Below are 21834 nucleotides of genomic sequence, written 5' to 3'. Positions count from 1 at the left end.
ATTCACTTTAAGGTGATGTGTGGCTCAAACTAAGCAAAAGAGTTACAAATGAAAGTGAAAATGTGTGATACTTAACCTAATGGAGTATCACACTGTATGACACATGGACGATATCATACAAAATGTGTAGTGGCACACACTAGGGCACTATAGAAGGCCTACACATTCCAATGGACCTTTCCCTGATTAGCAGGAGACAAGCCCCATGCAACTCTGGCGATTTCTGACAGTCTATGAATGTTCCCACTAGGGAGTGTGCCAAGTCTCTGCACACACTAAGGGACGCAGAGACAAGGACGTGCCCAGCAAGTGATACACATTTCATGCTTAACATGGATAACATCTTCCCGATCATCAAAGCAAAGGTTGCAAGCCCCTACCCCACCTCACCAACTAACCATTCCCCCAACTATCAGACTGACCCCCTATCTGATTCCGCACCTGGACTTCCCCTAGCGTTATCCCATAACAATAAAACTCCCAGCTCTGGAGTAGCCGACACCCCATTAAGCAACCGACACCTACATAATTCATATTCGGCCCCCAGCACCATCACAATTTTTCCTATACCCACCTTGCATTATACTGGCTCTATCTCGCCCCCAGCCTTCACACACGCCCCCTCGCCTACCACTAACACTCCCCATCTCCTAAATTACACCTTCTCCCATCCCACTTATAGTACTCCCCTCTCCACTTCCATCACCATACCCAACAACCTCGCGGCTGACCGGGCCCTCATCGCTCCTCACAAACCCACTCCTATCAGCATGCAGTCCCATCTTCCCCTTCTCCCTGCACCACGAAGCGCACGCTCCCGTTGCCTTCTGCTCACATCAACACCCCCTCCCATCCCCTATGTACTCCCCCCCTAGCCAATGTCGGCCACTCTGATATACTGCCTTACATTGAACCAGTTACGTCGAAAGAACGCATTAATACCCAGACACGTCCCCTCTCAACCACGACAACTCCTACATCAGACCGCAGACTGGATAGGATACTTTTATCCCTACACCAAATCAAAGAGGACATCCAAACCCTTCACAACCTGATTCTGCAAGCCACAAACTAAATACACTCATCAGCCATGCACTAGCCCCTTGTCTCAGTCGCCCCCCAGATGGAAAACAGTACCTTACCCCAAAGCCCCATCACTGCCCAATAGGAAAACATCCCCCATATCAGCGAAAGATCTTACCTCCCTACTTCGCTCCTACATACCCTCACCCCCTCCCTTGGAACCTATGCAGACAGACGACCTGCAAAAATTGTCCTTTATCCAACCCATCCAACCCAATGCCTCTAGAGTCTCGAGACGACATACTCCTAGAGGTATTGTTGAAAACAACCTCAAGAGGGTACCCATCCTCCACAACCATAACACTACTCCCTCTATAACCCAGCTCAAATGTATCCTACTAAACTGTACATCTGCATCGTGTCATGCCACAGATATAGCTGACCTCATATTAACTACTGAACCCGATCTTTAATTTTGACTGAAACCTGGCTAAACAATTCCTCCACGCCCCTCTTAGACATACTAATTCCCCCTAACTATTACATCACTAGACTTGACAGACTAGATAGGCCAGGGGGTGGCATTGCCTGCATCTATAGGAACTACCTCTCGGTGAACCGCATCAACTCACCGGTGCTTTCTTCATGTGAGTACCTTTGCCTAGACATCACAAGCAATAACAAGCCTCTATGCTCTCTACATTCCTTTTACCACCCTCCTGGAAACAATCCCATCTTCATCGAACAATAATGGATATCATAGCCGCAAATGTCGGACAACAAAATACGCAAATCTTCCTGGGGGACTTCAACCTCCACTGGAATGATCCGGAAGACCCAGAGGTCAATAGCCTCAAAGCTTTTCTGTCCGACCTTAATTTGGCCCAAATATGTGATTGCCCCACCCACGAAAAGGGTTCTATCCTCGACCTAATAATGCCCAAAACAGACTCTACCCAGCTGGAATCGATCCTCCCTTGCGACTGGTCTGACCATCACATAATTACTTTCCACATCAAGAAGGAAGTCAAGCCACTCTCTATCCAACCGATGAGAACGAAAATTTGGAAGAGGAACCTAGAAAACATCACCCCTGCCTCTCTCACAACTGATAGTCACACCCTCACACCCCCACTGGAGGGTCTAAAGGATGTACATGTTCTAACCAACCACTACTTTCACTCTATGAACCAGGTACTAGACAACATAGCCCCACTACAACTGAAAAGAGCCACTGCAAAAGGATCAAACCCCTGGTATGATGGTAGGCTAAATGAAGACAGAAGATCTCTAAGAACAGTTGAAAGACAATGGAGAGCTGCTCCATCTGCTGCCCACCTCAAATTGCTAAGAAGTAAAAGAAACTCCTACTATAGAAAGATTAGACGATCGAAAGCTGACTTCATTCGTCAACAATTAGACCAAGCCAAGAATCGTCCCAAAAGACTATTCGAAATAATCAAAGCTCAATCCAAGGGGGTCTCTCACTCTCCCCAAACTGATCCCGAAACACTTCCCAATTGTGAGGATCTTGCATCCTTTTTCTCAACTAAGTCTGAAAACTTAAAGACAGTCCTACTTAACGATCTATTATCACATACTGGCCCACAAAGGAGTGATGCACCGACCACACCTAGCATCTCGATAATATCCCCTCCAAAGCTCGCACTCAAGAACAATGCCTCCTGGACCGACTTCAGCTTCTACAATGAAGAAACTATTTTAAAAATGATCACAGCACTGAACCCTTCCAATCACTTCACAGACCCTCTCCCAGCAACCCATTTAAAAACTTTCACTCCACTGCTATTGCCCCTATGGACCAGGATTATAAACACTTCTCTTTCACAAGGAATCATCCCAGACATCCTCAAAGTTGGTCAGATATCCCCCATCCTAAAAAAACCATCGGCAGACCCATCTGACCTGAATAACTATCGCCCAATTTCCAACATCTCGACCCTCGCCAAACTGCTAGAAAAATGTGTCCACGTGCAGCTTAGTAATCACATAGATCACTTCAACCTGCTCGATCAATTCCAATCAGGCTTTCGATCAGGGCACAGCACAGAATCAGCCATGACCCACATAATTGATGACGCACTACAAATTTTGGATCAAAACAAGGGATGCCTGCTAATCCTGCTTGACTTATCCTCAGCCTTCGAAACAGTCAAACATGACAATCTTCTAGACCTCCTGAAACACAGGATGGGACTATCTGATACTGTGTTAAACTGGTTCACGTCCTTCCTCCAAAACAGAACACAAAGATTCTAGATTAACCAATCGTTATCCAACCCCTCCCCGGTCACTCTGGGAGTACCTCAGGGTTCATCCCTCTCCCCGACACTCTTCAATATGTTTATGGAACCTCTCACTGAGCTACTCAATTCATCAAACATCCAATATCACATGTATGCCGACGACACACAACTCTACATTAAGGTCCACTCACTTGATGACATCAAGTCCCTTAATTCAACACTCCATAAAACACAGATCTGGTTGGCAGAAAATAATCTAAAACTAAACAGTCTAAAAACTGAATTTTTCCTAATCGCCCCTCCCAACCAAACAACCACCATCCTTGAATGGATGAAGCACATTACAGCACTCGATGGTCAACCTATCATCATTGACTCAGCTAAATCACTGGGAATAACCTTGGACAATAAGTTAAATATGCAGAAGCACATCAGCGCTGCAACCAAAGGAGTTAATTTCCAGATTACCACCTTGAGAAAACTGAAACCCTTCATACCGGCCAGCGACTTTAAACAGGCAGTTCAATCTTTAGTAATTCCCAAAGTGGATTACGGAAGTATTGCTCTCTGCAGCCTACCCAGATCAACGACTGCTCCTTTAAGAGCCACAATCAATTCAGCTGCTAGGCTCATCACAGGCTTCAAAAGAAACAGCCACATCTCCCCTGACCTTCGTGCCCTCAACTGGCTTCCTTTTGAGGCCAGAATTCATCTGAAAATCGCCTGCATGACACATAAGGCCTTACATCACAAAACACCGAGATACCTAGCGGAGAAATTGGTACTATCGGGTGGTAACAGATCCACTAGAAGCTCCAACAATCTTCTACTTAAACCACAAAGGTTCTCCAAGAAGAAAACATACTACCGCTCCTTCTCAGGAATGGCTCCCAGGATTTGGAATGCCTTGCCCCAAGAAACGAGACTTAATCCATCCGCAGCTTTTTTTAAAAAAAAAAAGTGAAATCTATTCTTCTAGCCAAATTCACTTGACTCTTTGATATGCCCATGTAAATACATGCTATTCGTGTATGCTCATCTTTACTGTATTCACCTATTTCACGATACTTAAATGTTTTTTATGTTGATATCTCTGTACTGTAAAGCGCTCTGATACCTGCAAGGGTCTTATTCGCGCTATACAAAACTGTTAAAATAAATAAATGCTTTCTAGGCAGCTCTTTTTAGATGACTCTTGTACCCAGGGCCGGTTTTAGGATTTTTGGGGACCTGGGCAGAAGGGTAATGTGCAAGGCCCCTCTAATTTGCATAGACTTGACCTATTTAGGGCTATTTGCATCTCAATAGATGCCCCCTGCGCCTGAAGTTGCAGCCCCTCCCTCTCAGCCGCCTACAAGCACCTCTTAACAGCTCACAAAGGGCTGAAGGTTTGAGGGTTGCTTATCTCCAGAGAGGGTTAAGGATCTGGCAGGGAGCTAAACAGCGGGGCTACAGTCCTCTCGCTGTGCCTCTGCTAAGGTGGGGGGAGGAGGCCTAATTGCAGGACAACACTGAGGAATGTTCCTTCTTGCAACTGGGACTGCCCGCCCCACCTCCGGGTTTGCCTCGCTACACCATAGCAGTGAGGCCAGGGGAGGGGGCCCCTAAGGTGGTGCGCCAATCCTGTAGCTGCTCTCACAGGAGAGGAGCTTCAGGATTGGCCGGAGCGCCCGCAATTTGGGCTCCCAGGCAGACTGGGAGCATGTGCCTTTCTCTCTCCAGCCCCAGCATCGCAGCCGGGACTGGAGAGAGCTTCCCTGCGACGGTGGTGTTTGGTCGGCCTGAGACGGCCAGCCAAACACCTCATGCACAGTGAAGGGAGTGCCCACCACTCCCCCACCAGCAGTCATCCCTTGGACCCGCTCCCAAGACTCGTTAGAGTCCTGGGGGCGGGTCCAGGGGATTAAAATAAAACGATAATAAAACAGGTTTAAAACCCGTTTTATTATAGTTTCATTTTCTGTTGGTGGTGGGAGGGGGGCGGCGCTCCTCCGCCCTGATGGAGCTGCCACCCCTGAAATCTACAAGTCCTGAGGCTTCCTTCCTTGCAACCACCCACAAAGTGGCAGCTAAGATAGTGATTGCTGATCTTTCACGAAGTGCAGAACTGGACAGTGATACATTGTGCAAATACACAGCAGGCCATTAATGAGATGCAATGCCCTCGACTGCTGCAGAGCCGCACTGGAACATGTACTGTAAAATGCCCCACAACATAATGTCCTCTATCATATGAATTTCAGAATTCGGGCTGATGATGCAAGTACTGACATCTTATAACCTTGGCTACAGTTTTTCTTCTCGTTTGATACTGAAGGCACGTGATTGGAGGATATTGATTCTGGGATCGGAAAACTATCAGAAGTTCGTCAAGAGTGTGGATACCGTGTCTGTCTCTAGTGAGAGAGTATACGTGTGTGTGTGTGGGTGTTTATGGTTGCTGTAGCTGTTGGGCATCCGGCACATTCATATTCCAGGCAGGGCGCCTGGAAGCATTAATCTTCTGCAGCCGTCCTACCTTTCTGCAAGAGTTTGCTGTTCGTTGATTCCAATATTAAACAGCACAGGGCACACGCGCAGCAGCTTCCCTTCTTTAATCTCTTCTGGCAACAACTCAAACGTCTTCGCTGGAAGCCTGACCTCCACGACATAATAGTCCCTGCAAGAACAATGTTTAGAAAAAGGCTTGAGAAGATGCATTTGTTTTACTAAAGGTATCCACATGCCCAGGCCCCCCTGGACTGCAAAACAGCAACAACTATTTCACACATCAGCGCTTTTTTATGGGCACTAATTCCAGCACAGAGCTCAGTAAAGTACCAGGAAGTATATGGATATATCAGAACAGTCTACAAACCATTCTGTATTTTTCTGTAAATTTTATACCTTGTTAAGAAAAAAATGACTATTACCAATTTTAAAGAAATTAGATTTTAAAAGATGCTGAACGGCGATTTATAGCATTGCAATTTTTAAATAATGAATTTGTCACATGGTGCCTGGTAAATTTTTTGAAAAACGTGGTAAAATGTAGGAAATTGATAATAATGTGACTGAGAAAGATTTTCATAGTAGTAGTAATTTTTTTACGGTAAAATGCGATTTCTTTTTATTGTATACATTATGTATATTAATGTTTTATTTGCCAAGTGCTTTTATGATTCTAGTTTGTAGTAATCGAATAAAGCTTTTCAACAACATATGGATGTATAACCATGTAGAAGTTGTTTGTTGAGTTTACAAACATAGCAACTGAGGCAGCAAAAACAAGCGAGGCCTCTTGAAATACAAAAGGGAGAGGCTCTCAATGGTGGTAAATCATGTGCCCTGATATGAAACAAAGCGGAAAGCACCATCAACCTTGCACTCAAGCCGATATGAAAAGGGGAGGCAAAGCAAATAATTCAATCTTGTTCTGGTGGGGAGAGCCTGAAAGGGGATGCGCCTTACGGCTGCAGCGTCAAGGCACTGAATGCGAAGACACCGAGAATAATGGAAATATCAGAGTTGATGCAGCAAAGTATCCCTCCTTCTACAATTAAATAACTACTACATCCATCTCCGGTGAGCAGCAGGGTAGATACCCATGGGTTGAATTGTTCCAGTTGTCAACTTTACCTCTTGCAACACATCTTACAGATATAGAGGCAGTAGAAGCAGCAAAGGGGGAAACACAACAAACTTAACCATAGAGATCACAAATAGAGTGCAAAATATGATTCTGCAGTCTCATGGCGATCAGGAACTAACAAAAATTATGAGAAAGTGACGTGAGAGGATGACAAATGAATCATGGAAGCTGTGAGCTGCACACCGAGTACCCTAAAGATATACCCGTACCTGCGTGGAATGGACAGAACAAACTGATCAATGCAAATTTAGACACTGCTTTAAAGACGGGCTGGCACGATGGGCCCTATTCGTGAGAAAGCAGTAACTAGGCAACTGTAGAAGTAAGTTTACACAGAGGTGCAGATTTACAAGTTTTAAGACTTCACAGACATTTCCAGTCCCATAAATCCAACAAAAAGTGTTAACTGCAGCTACACTGAAAGCCATCTATTCACTGTACACACCATGTACATGTCAAGAGCACCAAATATGCAAATCTAGTTCAGGTACAAAGTAAGTATGTGGGTTTACATTCATTATATATAACGTATATCCATCCTGTTCCTCACATTCCCTAGAATAATCCGCAGTAAAAAAACGAGACTGGAGCCTGCAACTTTAAAATTCTAAGCGTAAGGGCAATGAACTGCAAAAAGTGCAAACCCTCTACATATTGCTTGACATGGTTCGGTCAGTTCCCAAACTTTCTCAAATAAAGGCTGCAGCGGCCATTTTTGGATTTCTTTGCTTTTAAACATTTCTAGTAAACATGCCCCAATATCAGGCCATGTACAAAACCCAGACTGGAATGAAAGAAATAATGCCTGGAAAACTGTGCCAAGTGCAGTTTTCTAGGTGCACTACTGTGAATGTCAGGTAACATTTCCCCATGGGGTCCTATTCTTCCAAAGCAAAAGCATGCACAGGAGAAGTTAAAGAAAAGGGTAATGGAAAACTCAATGACAAAGTTAATTTAAAAAATCTTTAGGTCTCGCCTATGCAGCACGCATGCGCAACTTAGGAAAAAGACCTTTAGCCATTGATTCAGTTTGTGCCCCAAAAACGTGTACGTGTTGCATTGCTTTCAATGGCAACGCGTGCACGTTTGGTTATTCCCTTGCAGTAGCGAGCTTTGACACCATATGTTTGTAATTAACTTGCAAACACATGGTGCCCCAGGCTCGCTCCCGCATGGGAAACGCTGTGTGTGCTCTCGGCCGCACTCCCCTCAACCCTCCCACTTTTAGAGCGAGGCGCACGCTTGTTTCCTTTGTTTTTGCATCTTCCGTTCACAGACTCTCTTTCCCTCTCCTCTGCTCTGAGTTACTGCCTTTCGATATATCGAGCGCACAAACGTTGCTTTTTCCTGCCATTCTTCGTGCACTGTTACTCACCACAACCAGCCTCTGACATACCCTCAGCTCTTTCATGTCTACTGTAAAGAGACACAAGCCGAAAATCACTTCCATCTCAAAAGCCCCGGACTGCGTCTGTGTGAGGTGCCATAGTTTGCTCGCCACAGCTTCCTTTGTAGAGCTTGTAAATTGCAGGCCTGCAACCGTCCTCCCTACAAACCAACGATCGTGGTAGGCCATTATATGATTCTCTCACCCCCCCAACCCTCTGGCTCACCGTCACTCTTGTAACATGGCTTCTGTGCAACCCTCCCCCGGCTCTGTACAACATCGTCTTGCCTGTCTGACTGTCCCTCACCTGCAGTACTGTCTCTCGCAGTTCAGCGGATCAGTTCAGAGGCATACAATTGATGCACCTCTTCCCGGTCTCGGACTCTCCAGGGTTCGGCATCTCCTCACATTGTACTGCCCCTTAGAACCTCTGGCCCCTCTTGGTCAATGGATGGAAGGGAGTTGTTCTCCCTGCTGCTGGGTGAATTGGTCTTGCGGCCAAGGGTTGTCTTTGTGTTTGTGGTACCTAGCTGGAGGGTGTGATGTTTCCTTGGGGCAGTCACATGAGTTTTCTGCTCGGCCATTGATTTTGCCTGGCGGGCACCCCATCCCATCGGTGGTGTAAGTGCTCCTCGCCACATTCTTTGCTTTTCTGTACCATATGGCAGATGTTTGCTCCAGTGTGGTGCACCGTCCTCACCTGCTTCCTTCTGTTAACTTCCATCTCATTCGGTCTGGTTTGGGGGACTTTCCTAGCGCACTGATCCGAAGAACCCTTTGTGCGCACTGCCGCAGGTAATGGCGTGTGTTTTTATGTGTTACTGTATATCTCCAGTATGAGCTGTATATATTTTTAGGTTTGTGGGGTCTCAGCGGCCCGATTGTTTACACACCCACTCTACAATGCAGCTTAATTGGCGCAAGTGTATCTGCTCTACGCCCCCCTGTGAGAGTCCTGCTCCCCCACCCAAATAGTGCTCTCTTTAGTTGTGCATGTATTCCCACTCCCCACTTGTAGAGGTAATGAAACCCAACATAAATGTTTTTGCTAAAAGGCTTTTGTGTACGCCCACCTTAAACACCACTTATGAATGTGCAACCCGTTACGCCTTAGTTGGTTGGTGGAAATGTAATGTTTCCCTCAGAGGCCTCTGACTACTTGTGTGTGCTTCTCCTCTCCACTTCCCACCTGTGATACCCCTCGCCCCATTCTGCCATCAGCAGTGCTTGTTTTTGGGAACTGTTCCACTGCACCCTTACTTTCCTTTCTTGTAACTGTTCATTTTGTGGCATAGACTATGTGACATCTAAAAAAACACATACAACACTTTCTGTAGATGCATACTAATTAGAACCCGTTATAGATGGATTCATTATTCCAGCCCTGTATCAACTATCATTTGAGTAGTGTCACCCTCCTTGCGAAGGGTGTGTAGGGGGAAATTCCTGCCCATCCAATAGTAGAAGTATCCTGGTGAGAGCAGTATGCAGCTTCTGTGTGGGCACATCCACTACATATTGCTGTAGAGAAATCGGCGCTTAACATTGTACCAAAACCTGAAGTATCAGAATACTTCATCAGGTTAGGTGCGTAGCAATGAATAGTGCAACAGGTTAAGCGACACCGCAGTCCCAGGCATTGCTGCCTTTTACTACTCGACTATGGGTAGTGGGACCCTTTCATTGTATGCGTGAGACGCCTTGAAGTGCTTGCTACTGCATTAAATTCTCTTTCAGATGTGATTAAGCAAGCAAAGGGCCTCCCGTTAGACTTCACCGGGTTCACCTGCCCTGAAAACATCCCTTACCCTCCAAAAATAGTTAATATTTGTTCGTTTTAAGAGCTCGAGTGCTCACCCGCCATGAGCACTCCGTCTCACCCTCTCAGGAGCCTATGAGGATTCAAAGCTTTTTTCTTCGTTCTTCCTCAGTACTTATCCCTTCCTCCAACCCCACCAAACTCCTCCAGCTTCCCTTCTCCCCCAAGTATTTGTTTCTGCATTTTCCTTGCCAGTGGTTTAAGCTACATTTATTCCCGATCTGTGGTTACTATTTTCTGCCTCTGACATTCCATTTATTGGCTGCTCTGTCACTGCACCCTCCTTCTCTGCAGAAAATGTGCCCGCCATGCTCTCCCTTTCATCAAGCTTCTCATTACCATATGCCCCTCTCCCAGTGCCATAAGCTCTGTCCCCCTTCTACTTTTGTCAGTGTTTTTTTCTTGTCTCACTTAGGAGTATCTTCCATTTTTAATACCAGTTCATGGCCTCTCCTTGAGTTGGAATCGTCCCTCTCACTTTCTAACTTTCTTTTTTTTCACAGGAATAATTAGGGAACTAGAAGAAACACAATGTCAGGAAATAAACACACCACAGTCTTAATTCAAATTCAAATTTAGCTTTATTCGATTTTAGCCATTTAAAATCACAAAGCATACATATTCATTAAAACAAGATAGATAAAAACATTTGATAAAATACATTAATTAAAATACAATTATCTGTCATAAAGTGCAAAATGTGCTTTCAAGTAAGGTGAGTTAGCCTGCAGAGCAATGCATTCCAAGCGTTATGCATTTACACTTTTTCTAGCTCTTAGTGCGTTTTTCAGAAAACCAGTCATAACACATACAGATAGCACACGGTCTAAAAATTGTAAATATAAAAATGATGGTTTACATTGTCTCCAACCTGCCTGTTTTAATAAGGGGAGAATCCATCTTGTTCTTTCACTTGCATATAATTTACAGAACAGTGTCACATGGATAGTAGATTGTGGTGACACGTTATCACAGGGGCAAGGAGAAAGCTCTCTAGTCCAATCGTTTATTCCTGGGTAACTAACCAGATGATGGAAAGTGTTAAACCTAAAACGAGTTAAAAGATATCTATCATATCCCTCGGTACAGCATATGAGATACGGTTGGATGTCATACGTAGTTAAAGTCAAATAGTGTTGTACTACAGTCTCTTTATTCATCTCCTGGGTGACTCTAAATGGGACAAACAAGTTAATTTGAGCTCCTTCCTCGGAATAGTACTCATTTTCTCTGGGGTAAAATAATAATCAGGATGCCCTATGTCGCTCAGAAATGTTTTGACATAATTCAGCCACGTGACCTTATTAACATGGTTCAGATTCATAGAATCCCTTATTATCTGTCTATTTTAACCTGTGCTGCTAGTGATCCATATGCGATGCCACAACAGGACAGGTTGCATTTTTATAATATCCGAGACATAAGGGATACCCAGCTCACTGTGGCAGTTAAAAACCGAGGAGCTTGCTGGTACAGCTAAAATGAACCGTAAAAAGGCATTTTCTACATGTTGGATTATAGAGACATCATAAAAGCCCCAAACTCGCGCCCCATAAATCGCAATGCTTATGCATTTAGCTTGAAAAATGTTAAGAAGAATACCAGGGGGCCTTTTTCCCATTTTCTTGGTAAAATTAACAAGAGCAGCAGTTTACTTCATAAATAATAGACTCCTACTTTTCACCGCTGGGCCCCAGGAGCCCGTATTTGCAAATAAAACATCCAGATAAGAAAAAGTATTAGTGGAGTCTACCCTTTTATCCCCCATATGGAGGCTATTACATTTGCTTCTCCCTCTCCCACAAGTCATTATAAATGTTTTTTTAGCATTTAATTTCAGTCCTAGCTTATCCATAAAACATGAATATGAAATAAGTGCTTTCCGCAAACCTAGTTGCGTGCGGGCCATAAGTACCACAGTCTCATTTTTGAGAACATGTTAAATTAATTTCTAAATTCGAATTTTCCAAGCTCCAAAGTCTTCTTTTTTATTATTTTATGATCTCCCCTGTCCTGTAATATCTAAGAATATTTTTGACACGGCACAATAATGTATCACTGAAAATTATTAATAATACATTAAAAAAGGAAGCATTGCTGGTGACTGAAGCCAAAGCTATGTTTGTTAGCTGTAACTTCTAGTTACAGAAGCGGAACCCTCATTGATGATAGTACATTATTGCGGGGTGTCAGTCTGTTCACTAACATACGTTTATGACGAAAGGAAATGACTCCTAGTGAAGAAATGACATATCAAGTCCGGCGCACTCCACATCCTCTACAAAATATGTTTGCTAAACACATACACTACTGCAGACCCCCCAAAAAAGCAAGCAAAACTGCAAAGTACAACATGGTTTAAATATATTAGCAAAGCCATATGCGAGACCTATTGGCTATGCTAATGCTTGTTTATCCCTGTAAGCAAACCTGGTGGTGATCTGTTCTTTTGGCCGTCCTACAAGGGGAGTTAATCCAGGCCACTTCCCACCATTGCACACATAGATGGGAGTATTTTTGATCACAAATGTACATATACTGCCAAAAATGCTTTTGAAAATTAGGTTCCTTGCGGCCTAATAACAAAGGCAGAAAGCTGCACAAATGCAGATTTCTGCCAATGCTTAGATGTACATCCCCACGTCAAAACAATTCAGCAACTCTGGGAAGATGAGTTGCTACTATCAATAGGAGTATGTGTACTCATCCTCCACCATGAGGGGTTGGGGACAGGAAAAACGGAAAATATAACTGTGAAGTTACTACCACAAACTTTACGGCCATATTTTACATGTAACTCCGCCAAAGTGTAGTTCTACATAACTGTAGCGGAGACTTCCACATAAGCCACGCAAAACCACTAATTGAAAATCCCTTCTGAGAGCACATACATAGAGCCCACATCCTGGGCTCTTCCCTCTTCTCCCAGTGCTTTGAGACATTGTGGACGGCAGACATCAGCTGCAGTGGTGTTGTGTCGCTGTGTGTGTTTAGCATAAGCAATATATTATGATAGGTCTTTGAAACTTAAATATTTGTAATTTTTCATGTATGTGCATCTGTTGTGATTATGTTAGTATACTGAGGTTTGTCTGTCTGCAATGTTTACAGTTATATGACTACTTTTTAACATTAATCTAATTTTTTATTTTATATGTTTTTGCAGTTGTACAATGTGATGTATATTTGGCATGGATGTCTGCAGTTATACGACTATTCCATTACGTACGTTTCATTTTGATTTAAGATTTTTTTTCCATTTCTTTGTCACCAGATGTTTACGAGTGTATTCAAGACCAAAATATATATATGACCACTTATTTATTTATTTGTATTTATTTAGTTGTTCTGCTTTGTGCTGTTTGTTGTATTCCCTGCTTACATTGACTTCTATTGCGGATCCTATATTTTCTGGTGTGTGACTTACTTCAAGGCTTGCCTGGAGTAGATTTGAGCCTGCATAAGCTGTAGTACTACATGTAGTTTTTCTTCGGAAGAGGGGAGAAAGGCCCCTATCCCTTACTCGCCAGGTAATAAGCGTTAGTCGAGAGGTACTGGTTCTTGCCCAATGACAGGGGGAAACCCCTATCCCCCTAGTTTTAGCAAAAGTTCTGATGGGTTGTCAAGGCAAGATTAGTGTATTCTGATTCTTGGAGGAAAAAATTCCAATTCAAAGCAAGTTGATTTAAACGTGAGCTAGTCCTTTATTTGCACTCATACATAGGGGTGGGTATGAGAAAAAACCAAGGGGTGGCACAGCCAACACGTGTTTCGCCCCCTACATGGCCTATAGGCCTGGGGCTTCTTCAGGGCTGTTCATTTTAAGGGTAGGTAAAAAACATTTGGGATATGCGAATGCATATGACATGTTAAGCACAAGAGTTAAAGAGAAAACAGGCCAGTGAGTCAAAATGTAAGAACGTTAATGGGAGAAGAAAACAGAAAGAACAATAAGATACACATTTAGGAGTAATGTTTAACAACGGAGAATTAGTAGGGAAAAGGATAGTGCGTTTTATAGAAGAAAGCCAAAGGAAAAAAGAAGGGGGGTTTGTTTTAATTATTTGGAGAGGTCACGTGAGGGTTAGTGTGGACGGTACAGTAGGTATCAAGAATAAGTAAGTTAAAGGTACAGTGTGTGACATATTATAGGATACAATACAATATTGTGCATGTCCATATTAGAGAAAGAAGAATCACAGGACGTAATGGAGGTCATCAAGACCAAAGAAGTCAAAGGTTCCATATGCCACAGATCATTCGAGTGTATACACAGAAACATTGTCATATATCGAGAAAAATACGTTATTTGTATCAATTTACAGGGTAAATGTAATGTGATCCACATACGCGTAACGGTATGAAATTTTCGACAAGTCATAGAGTATGGAACACGAGAGTGAATAAATAACAGTGCCAAAAAAGTATACATTGGTGAAGAACGGCAATGACGAAACGTATATATGACACATTGTGGGCCAACAAAACATTAAAGTTTGGTGTGTAAATAAGTAAAAGTTATATATTTACAGGTTTGTACCGGGTCATGGGCATCAGGGTGATGAGTTGATATTGCGTCGGTAGGGTTTGTCACGAGAGAGAGGATTTAAATTAGTCTTTATAATGGAACTGGTCGTAGCGCATGCAAGGCGAGTATGGTGATATCTCAATTATAGACGAGAAAAGTGAGAAGGCTTAAAGCCAAGTGGTCGTGATTCAGTGATCAGGTAAAATCAGGTGGCGTGGTTGTTGTGTAATAAAATGCTCGAGGTGAGTATCTTGGTTGGTTGTACGCGAGATCGTGAATAGGGTAATCAAGGAGGGAATTTACAGGCGTCTGAATCATTCGAAAGAGTTCATTAACGTGCACTAGGTATTTCATGCGTGAACTTATAAATCGGCCGTCAAAAAGTCGAGGTCGGCAGCACGGCAAATTGTGGTCCCAAACGGGATAGACGTATTTATATTTACGTGGCGCGGTATTGTGAGGGCATATGTAAAAGGTTGAGCGTGCTCTTGAATGATGAAGTTAAGTAGAAACTGATAATACAGTGGTGACAAGACTTGACGTGATTACAGCAAGACGTGATCAGAGAGGCGTTTTCACTGTGCGTGTTTAATTTTAAATTTAAAAGTATAACAAAATACGAGTATTGTGGTCGTGCAGATTTATATTTTACAGTGATGGTATTCGTGACGAGTGAGGTATTTAAGCGTTAGAGGCAAGGAAGGGCAGAGTAGAGCTTACCGGGTATTACTGAAAATGGACGTTTCCACGATGTGCTAGAAAGATATAGTCGGATTCTAAGGGGAGGGGATCAAAAAGGAGAAAAGAAATCCTTAGTTCAAAGAAGGAGGTAAAGCCGACGGGAGTAACTGCTTCGTTGCAATGCTTACCTCAAATCTTGGCTAATGCCCGGTACGAGTGTTCTGTTTCATTCAGTTCTGTTTGTGCGCTTAGCGGAGGCAGCGTAAATAGCGGGGCTCATGGAAGGACATCCGGGTCGGGACCCGGAAGTGGCCTGGTTCGTGCGGGAGCGCCATTTTGGATAGGGAAGGGGACGGGGGAGGTAGATTGGCCGTTTAGATGTCATGTTAGTAGTCAAGGACAAATAAAGTTTCTAGTAAGAAAAATTATAAGGATTTAGTTGAGTTGAAAGGGGCCAATGGATCATTGGCCATTCAAGAAGGTGCGTAGAAATATAAAGCGAAATTCTAGGGGATACCAAGGGTCGGACTGTGGAATGGTTCTGGATATATAGTGTAGATTTTGTACAAAATACTATTCAGACACATTTCCAGGGGAATGAGAGGAAATTCTAGGTTTTAAGATAGGGATGTTAATCATAATGGTTTCACACCCTAGGGAGAAAAAACAATCAGAAAAGGTGGACATTCAGTTAATACAATTAGTCATCTCCCAGCCATACATGCATTTCTGCATCTTTGTTGAGTCCTAGTTCAGTTGTTTTGAAGTTCATGATCAGCTCGCTTTCGCGTCTGCGAAGTCTCAGTTCTCGGTTTCCTCCTCTTTTGGTCTGGTGTACAATTTCCAGTCCATAGAAGATGAAATCCTTTTTGTGTTGATGTTTGTCTGCAAAATGTTCCGTCAGGGGGTGACCGGATGTGTGTTTGTGGATATTACGGTAATGTTCTTGTATCCGGATACGTAGGGGTCGGATTGTACTCCCGATGTATGGTAGGTTGCATGGACAAAGGATCACATAAATGCAAAATTTGCTATTGCAATCAATCCATTCTTTTATTGTGAATTCTTTTCCTTGTGTCATTGGTATCTTTTTGGTTTTGTCGCGGCTCAGTTTACAGACACTACAGTTCTTGCAGGTATGGTATCCTGGCGGTCTGTCTAGAAAGGTGGTAACTTGTTTGCGTTTATCCTCAAATTCTGATTTGCACAGTATGTCTTTTAGGTTCGGGGCACGTCTGAAGGTTATCTCCGGATAGGTTTTGATTTCATCAGCTAGATTTGGAGTGTGTTGTAGCAGGTGCCAGTGTCTTTTCAGGCTTTGCCTGATTTGGTGATGACCAATGCTGTAGTCTGTAATAAATCTTATTGCTGAGTCATTCTTATTTTTTCTTTTACCATCAGTTGTAAACATCTGTTTGCGATCTAACTTTGATACTGTTGTCATGGTGTTTTTAAGTGTGGACTTCTCATATCCTCTTTCGGATAGTCTTGATATGATCTCATTCCCTTTGGTTTCGAAGACTTCATCCTCGCTACAGTTTCTGCGGGTCCTCAGAAGTTCTCCTTTAGGGATATTTTTGATGTTGTGACGTGGGTGGAAGCTGTCAGCTCGCAGGATGGAATTAGCTGCAGTGTCCTTTCTGTAAAGTTTGCTATGTAACGTATTGTCTTTGACATAAAGAGTAACGTCCAGGAAATTGACCTCCTTTTTGGAGAAAGTGTGAGTCGTTTTGATTCCCCAGGGGTTTTGGTCGAGTTTTTCCAGAAATCTTTTTAGAAGTGTTTCATCTCCTTGCCAGATGCATAAAATGTCATCGATGTATCGTCGCCAGAGTATTATGTGTGAGGTAAAATCGGCGAAGTTATGGTCCCACAGCCAGAATTTTTCCACGTGGCTCATGAAGATACATGCGTACGGCGGCGCGAATTTGGCTCCCATAGCTGTCCCGCGTCTCTGTCTGTATATCTTCCCATTGAAGCTGAAGACATTGTTTTCCAAGCAGAAGTTCAGCATTTCAAGAGTCATTTTGTTGCATTCCAGTAAGTTGGCTGATTGTGTCCATAATGAGAGTTGTGCTGCAGTTAGTCCATCGCGGTGTTCGATGGATGTGTACAGGCTGACAATGTCAATAGAGACTAGTATGAAATCTGGTTCCCACGTTATATCTTGGAGTTTGTTCAGAATGTCTTTTGTGTCTTGGATGAAAGACGGTATTTCTTTCATTAGTCCCTGTAGTTTTCTGTCCACGTACTCTCCTATTCGTGAGCAGGGCGAATTAATTCCTGCTATGATGGGTCTTCCTGGTGGAGGGTATGTCCCTTTATGTATTTTGGGAAGGAGGTAGAGGGTTGGCATGGTGGGGTACGGTATGTACAGGAATGATTTTTCTGATTGGGATATAAGTCCCAAGGTATACCATTTGTCAAGTCTGGTTTTAATGGATTTGAGGATGTCTGCGGTTGGATCATTCGTGAGAAGTTCGTAACAGGTGTTATCCCCAAGTTGTCGATTTGCTTCTAGTATGTAGTCATCAATGTGTATTGTGACCGGGTTTCCTCCTTTGTCAGCCTCTTTCACAATCAGGTCTTTCCTGTCTTTTAGTTGTTTTATCGCTCTCCTCTCTTCTGGAGTGATGTTATGTGGGAGGTATTTTAATTTTCGTTGGTGTTTAGTGTATTCTTTTTCCAGATCACGTGTAACTGCTAAGTGAAAGGCATCTATGTTGTTCCCTGCCGGTAGTTGTGGTAGGAAGGTAGATTTCTTGGTTAATTTGCTGTCTATGGAAATGTTGGTTTCAATTCCTAGTTCCAGCGCAGTTGTGGTCAGTGTATCTGAGTCATTTTCTTCCTCGCTCAGGTGAGTTAGTAAATCCACATTTTCTAGTTCTTGGATTGATAGTTCCGAAGTGGTAGCTATGAGTGGCGCTTCCTGTCTTATGTCCCTGTCTGCAAAGAAAACCTTGAGTTTTAGTTTGCGAATGAATTTGAAGAGATCTATTTGTGTTTTGGTCAAATACCATTGGGCAGTTGGGCAGAATGAGAGTCCTTTGTTGAGTATGCTGGTTTCGTTTTCGGACAGTTGGATGTGGGATAGATTTTTTATTAGGTTGCTGGACATTATGTTCTTCTTTCCATCTCCTTTTTTCTGGATCTCGTAGTTACGCCGATTGTTGGTGTCTGTTGGCGTCCAAATTGTTGGGAACCTCCCATGGTTGTAGTATTTGTGGTGTTTGAGGCTTTCATACCGAGTCGGTAACGTAGTACTTCCTCTAAAAAATTGACCTTGCATCTTGGATTTTCACTTTCCGATGCCGGTGCAGGTGAGTCGATGTCAGAGCTAGTAGTGGTTCCTGGGTATTGCTCAGAATTGTTCGTATTTGGAGTATCTTGTGGTTTCGTGTCGTACTTTTTGGCAAAAGTGTACACTCTTCCGAATTGGTAGTCAAGTTGGTCTCTCCTGAATTTACGATTCTTTCTTTTTATGATATCCTCTTCGTATTCGTCAATGATTTGATTAAGGATCTCGTAGTTCTTCTTTATGAGTTCTCCCCAGTTAGAATCCTCTATGTGTTTGCTTAATGAGTCAACTTCAGTTTTTGCTATATTGTATTCCTCTTCTGCATGATCTATGAGTTGTCTGATCATGTTATTAGAACATTCTTTAAGGTTCTCCTCCCATTTCTTCATGTATTGAGGGTTGGTGGAGTCTGAAGGGGGAAAGATTAGTATTCTTAACCCCCGTGGGATTCGGTCTGCTTCAAGGTATTTTTTTAAAGATTCTGCTTCCCACCATTTGCTGGTTTCTCTTTTTACTGCGCGTTCCAAGTTTTGAAATGTATTTCTTGCTGATGTAGGGTTTGGTTTGGACGTTGTGCTCCTATTGGTTAGAGGTTCAGTTGAGAAAGTTTCCTCAATCCTTGTTGAACGTTGTGCTCGTCGGTCTTGGCACGATGCCATGGGTCCCCTTCCCTATCCAAAATGGCGCTCCCGCACGAACCAGGCCACTTCCGGGTCCCGACCCGGATGTCCTTCCATGAGCCCCGCTATTTACGCTGCCTCCGCTAAGCGCACAAACAGAACTGAATGAAACAGAACACTCGTACCGGGCATTAGCCAAGATTTGAGGTAAGCATTGCAACGAAGCAGTTACTCCCGTCGGCTTTACCTCCTTCTTTGAACTAAGGATTTCTTTTCTCCTTTTTGATCCCCTCCCCTTAGAATCCGACTATATCTTTCTAGCACATCGTGGAAACGTCCATTTTCAGTAATACCCGGTAAGCTCTACTCTGCCCTTCCTTGCCTCTAACGCTTAAATACCTCACTCGTCACGAATACCATCACTGTAAAATATAAATCTGCACGACCACAATACTCGTATTTTGTTATACTTTTAAATTTAAAATTAAACACGCACAGTGAAAACGCCTCTCTGATCACGTCTTGCTGTAATCACGTCAAGTCTTGTCACCACTGTATTATCAGTTTCTACTTAACTTCATCATTCAAGAGCACGCTCAACCTTTTACATATGCCCTCACAATACCGCGCCACGTAAATATAAATACGTCTATCCCGTTTGGGACCACAATTTGCCGTGCTGCCGACCTCGACTTTTTGACGGCCGATTTATAAGTTCACGCATGAAATACCTAGTGCACGTTAATGAACTCTTTCGAATGATTCAGACGCCTGTAAATTCCCTCCTTGATTACCCTATTCACGATCTCGCGTACAACCAACCAAGATACTCACCTCGAGCATTTTATTACACAACAACCACGCCACCTGATTTTACCTGATCACTGAATCACGACCACTTGGCTTTAAGCCTTCTCACTTTTCTCGTCTATAATTGAGATATCACCATACTCGCCTTGCATGCGCTACGACCAGTTCCATTATAAAGACTAATTTAAATCCTCTCTCTCGTGACAAACCCTACCGACGCAATATCAACTCATCACCCTGATGCCCATGACCCGGTACAAACCTGTAAATATATAACTTTTACTTATTTACACACCAAACTTTAATGTTTTGTTGGCCCACAATGTGTCATATATACGTTTCGTCATTGCCGTTCTTCACCAATGTATACTTTTTTGGCACTGTTATTTATTCACTCTCGTGTTCCATACTCTATGACTTGTCGAAAATTTCATACCGTTACGCGTATGTGGATCACATTACATTTACCCTGTAAATTGATACAAATAACGTATTTTTCTCGATATATGACAATGTTTCTGTGTATACACTCGAATGATCTGTGGCATATGGAACCTTTGACTTCTTTGGTCTTGATGACCTCCATTACGTCCTGTGATTCTTCTTTCTCTAATATGGACATGCACAATATTGTATTGTATCCTATAATATGTCACACACTGTACCTTTAACTTACTTATTCTTGATACCTACTGTACCGTCCACACTAACCCTCACGTGACCTCTCCAAATAATTAAAACAAACCCCCCTTCTTTTTTCCTTTGGCTTTCTTCTATAAAACGCACTATCCTTTTCCCTACTAATTCTCCGTTGTTAAACATTACTCCTAAATGTGTATCTTATTGTTCTTTCTGTTTTCTTCTCCCATTAACGTTCTTACATTTTGACTCACTGGCCTGTTTTCTCTTTAACTCTTGTGCTTAACATGTCATATGCATTCGCATATCCCAAATGTTTTTTACCTACCCTTAAAATGAACAGCCCTGAAGAAGCCCCAGGCCTATAGGCCATGTAGGGGGCGAAACACGTGTTGGCTGTGCCACCCCTTGGTTTTTTCTCATACCCACCCCTATGTATGAGTGCAAATAAAGGACTAGCTCACGTTTAAATCAACTTGCTTTGAATTGGAATTTTTTCCTCCAAGAATCAGAATACACTAATCTTGCCTTGACAACCCATCAGAAGTAGTACTACATGTAGTTGTACCTTTTGTGAACCCTTTTGTATGTGTTTTTGTATCTCTAAGTCCCTCCCTGTGCCCCTCCATGATGTTAGCCTCCTCCCTCACTTTATTAGATGTTACCCATTTTCTTGCAACTCGCCCATGCCACTCCCCACATTTACATCTCAAATTAAGGACTAAATATGCAGAGTTCTGCACAATCTCAGTGTATAGCTTTAAAGTATGAGTACATTATATTCCTCTGACCCTTTGGGTATTCTAAGGGACCAACTAATGAAGACTTATTTGTGAGAGGTGTGACTTATTCTTGATTTATGGTTACTTCTGAATTAAAAAAGAAGTTGCACCTGTTCATCGAAGAAGGCATTGGGAATGAGGACCCGAGAGCTCAGATTTTCTTGAGCCGAATCATGTTATTTAATCTCTTCTTTTTTACAGAGCTAGATATGGTTGACCCATAGGAGTGCTTTACTCATCAACGTGGCCTTTTTCAATGTCATTCAGACGTCTTTTGCTATCCTTCTGCAAATCGTTCATTTAATCTTTTGGTCTCTTTATCCTATCCAACAGTTCATTCACCCTGCCA

The 21834-nt window shown here is 43.0% G+C and overlaps 1 protein-coding gene across 4 annotated transcripts in view; it reads right to left on the bottom strand.

Moving 5' to 3' along the window:
* Window positions 1-21834, bottom strand: part of INPP4B (inositol polyphosphate-4-phosphatase type II B) — a 2419090-nt gene that overhangs the window by 220699 nt on the left and 2176557 nt on the right. For all 4 annotated transcript variants that reach the window (XM_085641585.1, XM_085641586.1, XM_085641588.1 and 1 more), the window contains one exon: window positions 5809-5949. In XM_085641585.1, the coding sequence (XP_085497711.1) occupies window positions 5809-5949 (141 nt within the window). The remainder of the gene's footprint in view (window positions 1-5808; window positions 5950-21834) is intronic.

The sequence above is a fragment of the Triturus cristatus genome, chromosome 2_2 (genome assembly GCF_964204655.1).
Source record: "Triturus cristatus chromosome 2_2, aTriCri1.1, whole genome shotgun sequence".
NCBI lineage: Eukaryota > Metazoa > Chordata > Amphibia > Caudata > Salamandridae > Triturus > Triturus cristatus.
This window is presented reverse-complemented; position numbering and strand designations above follow the sequence as displayed.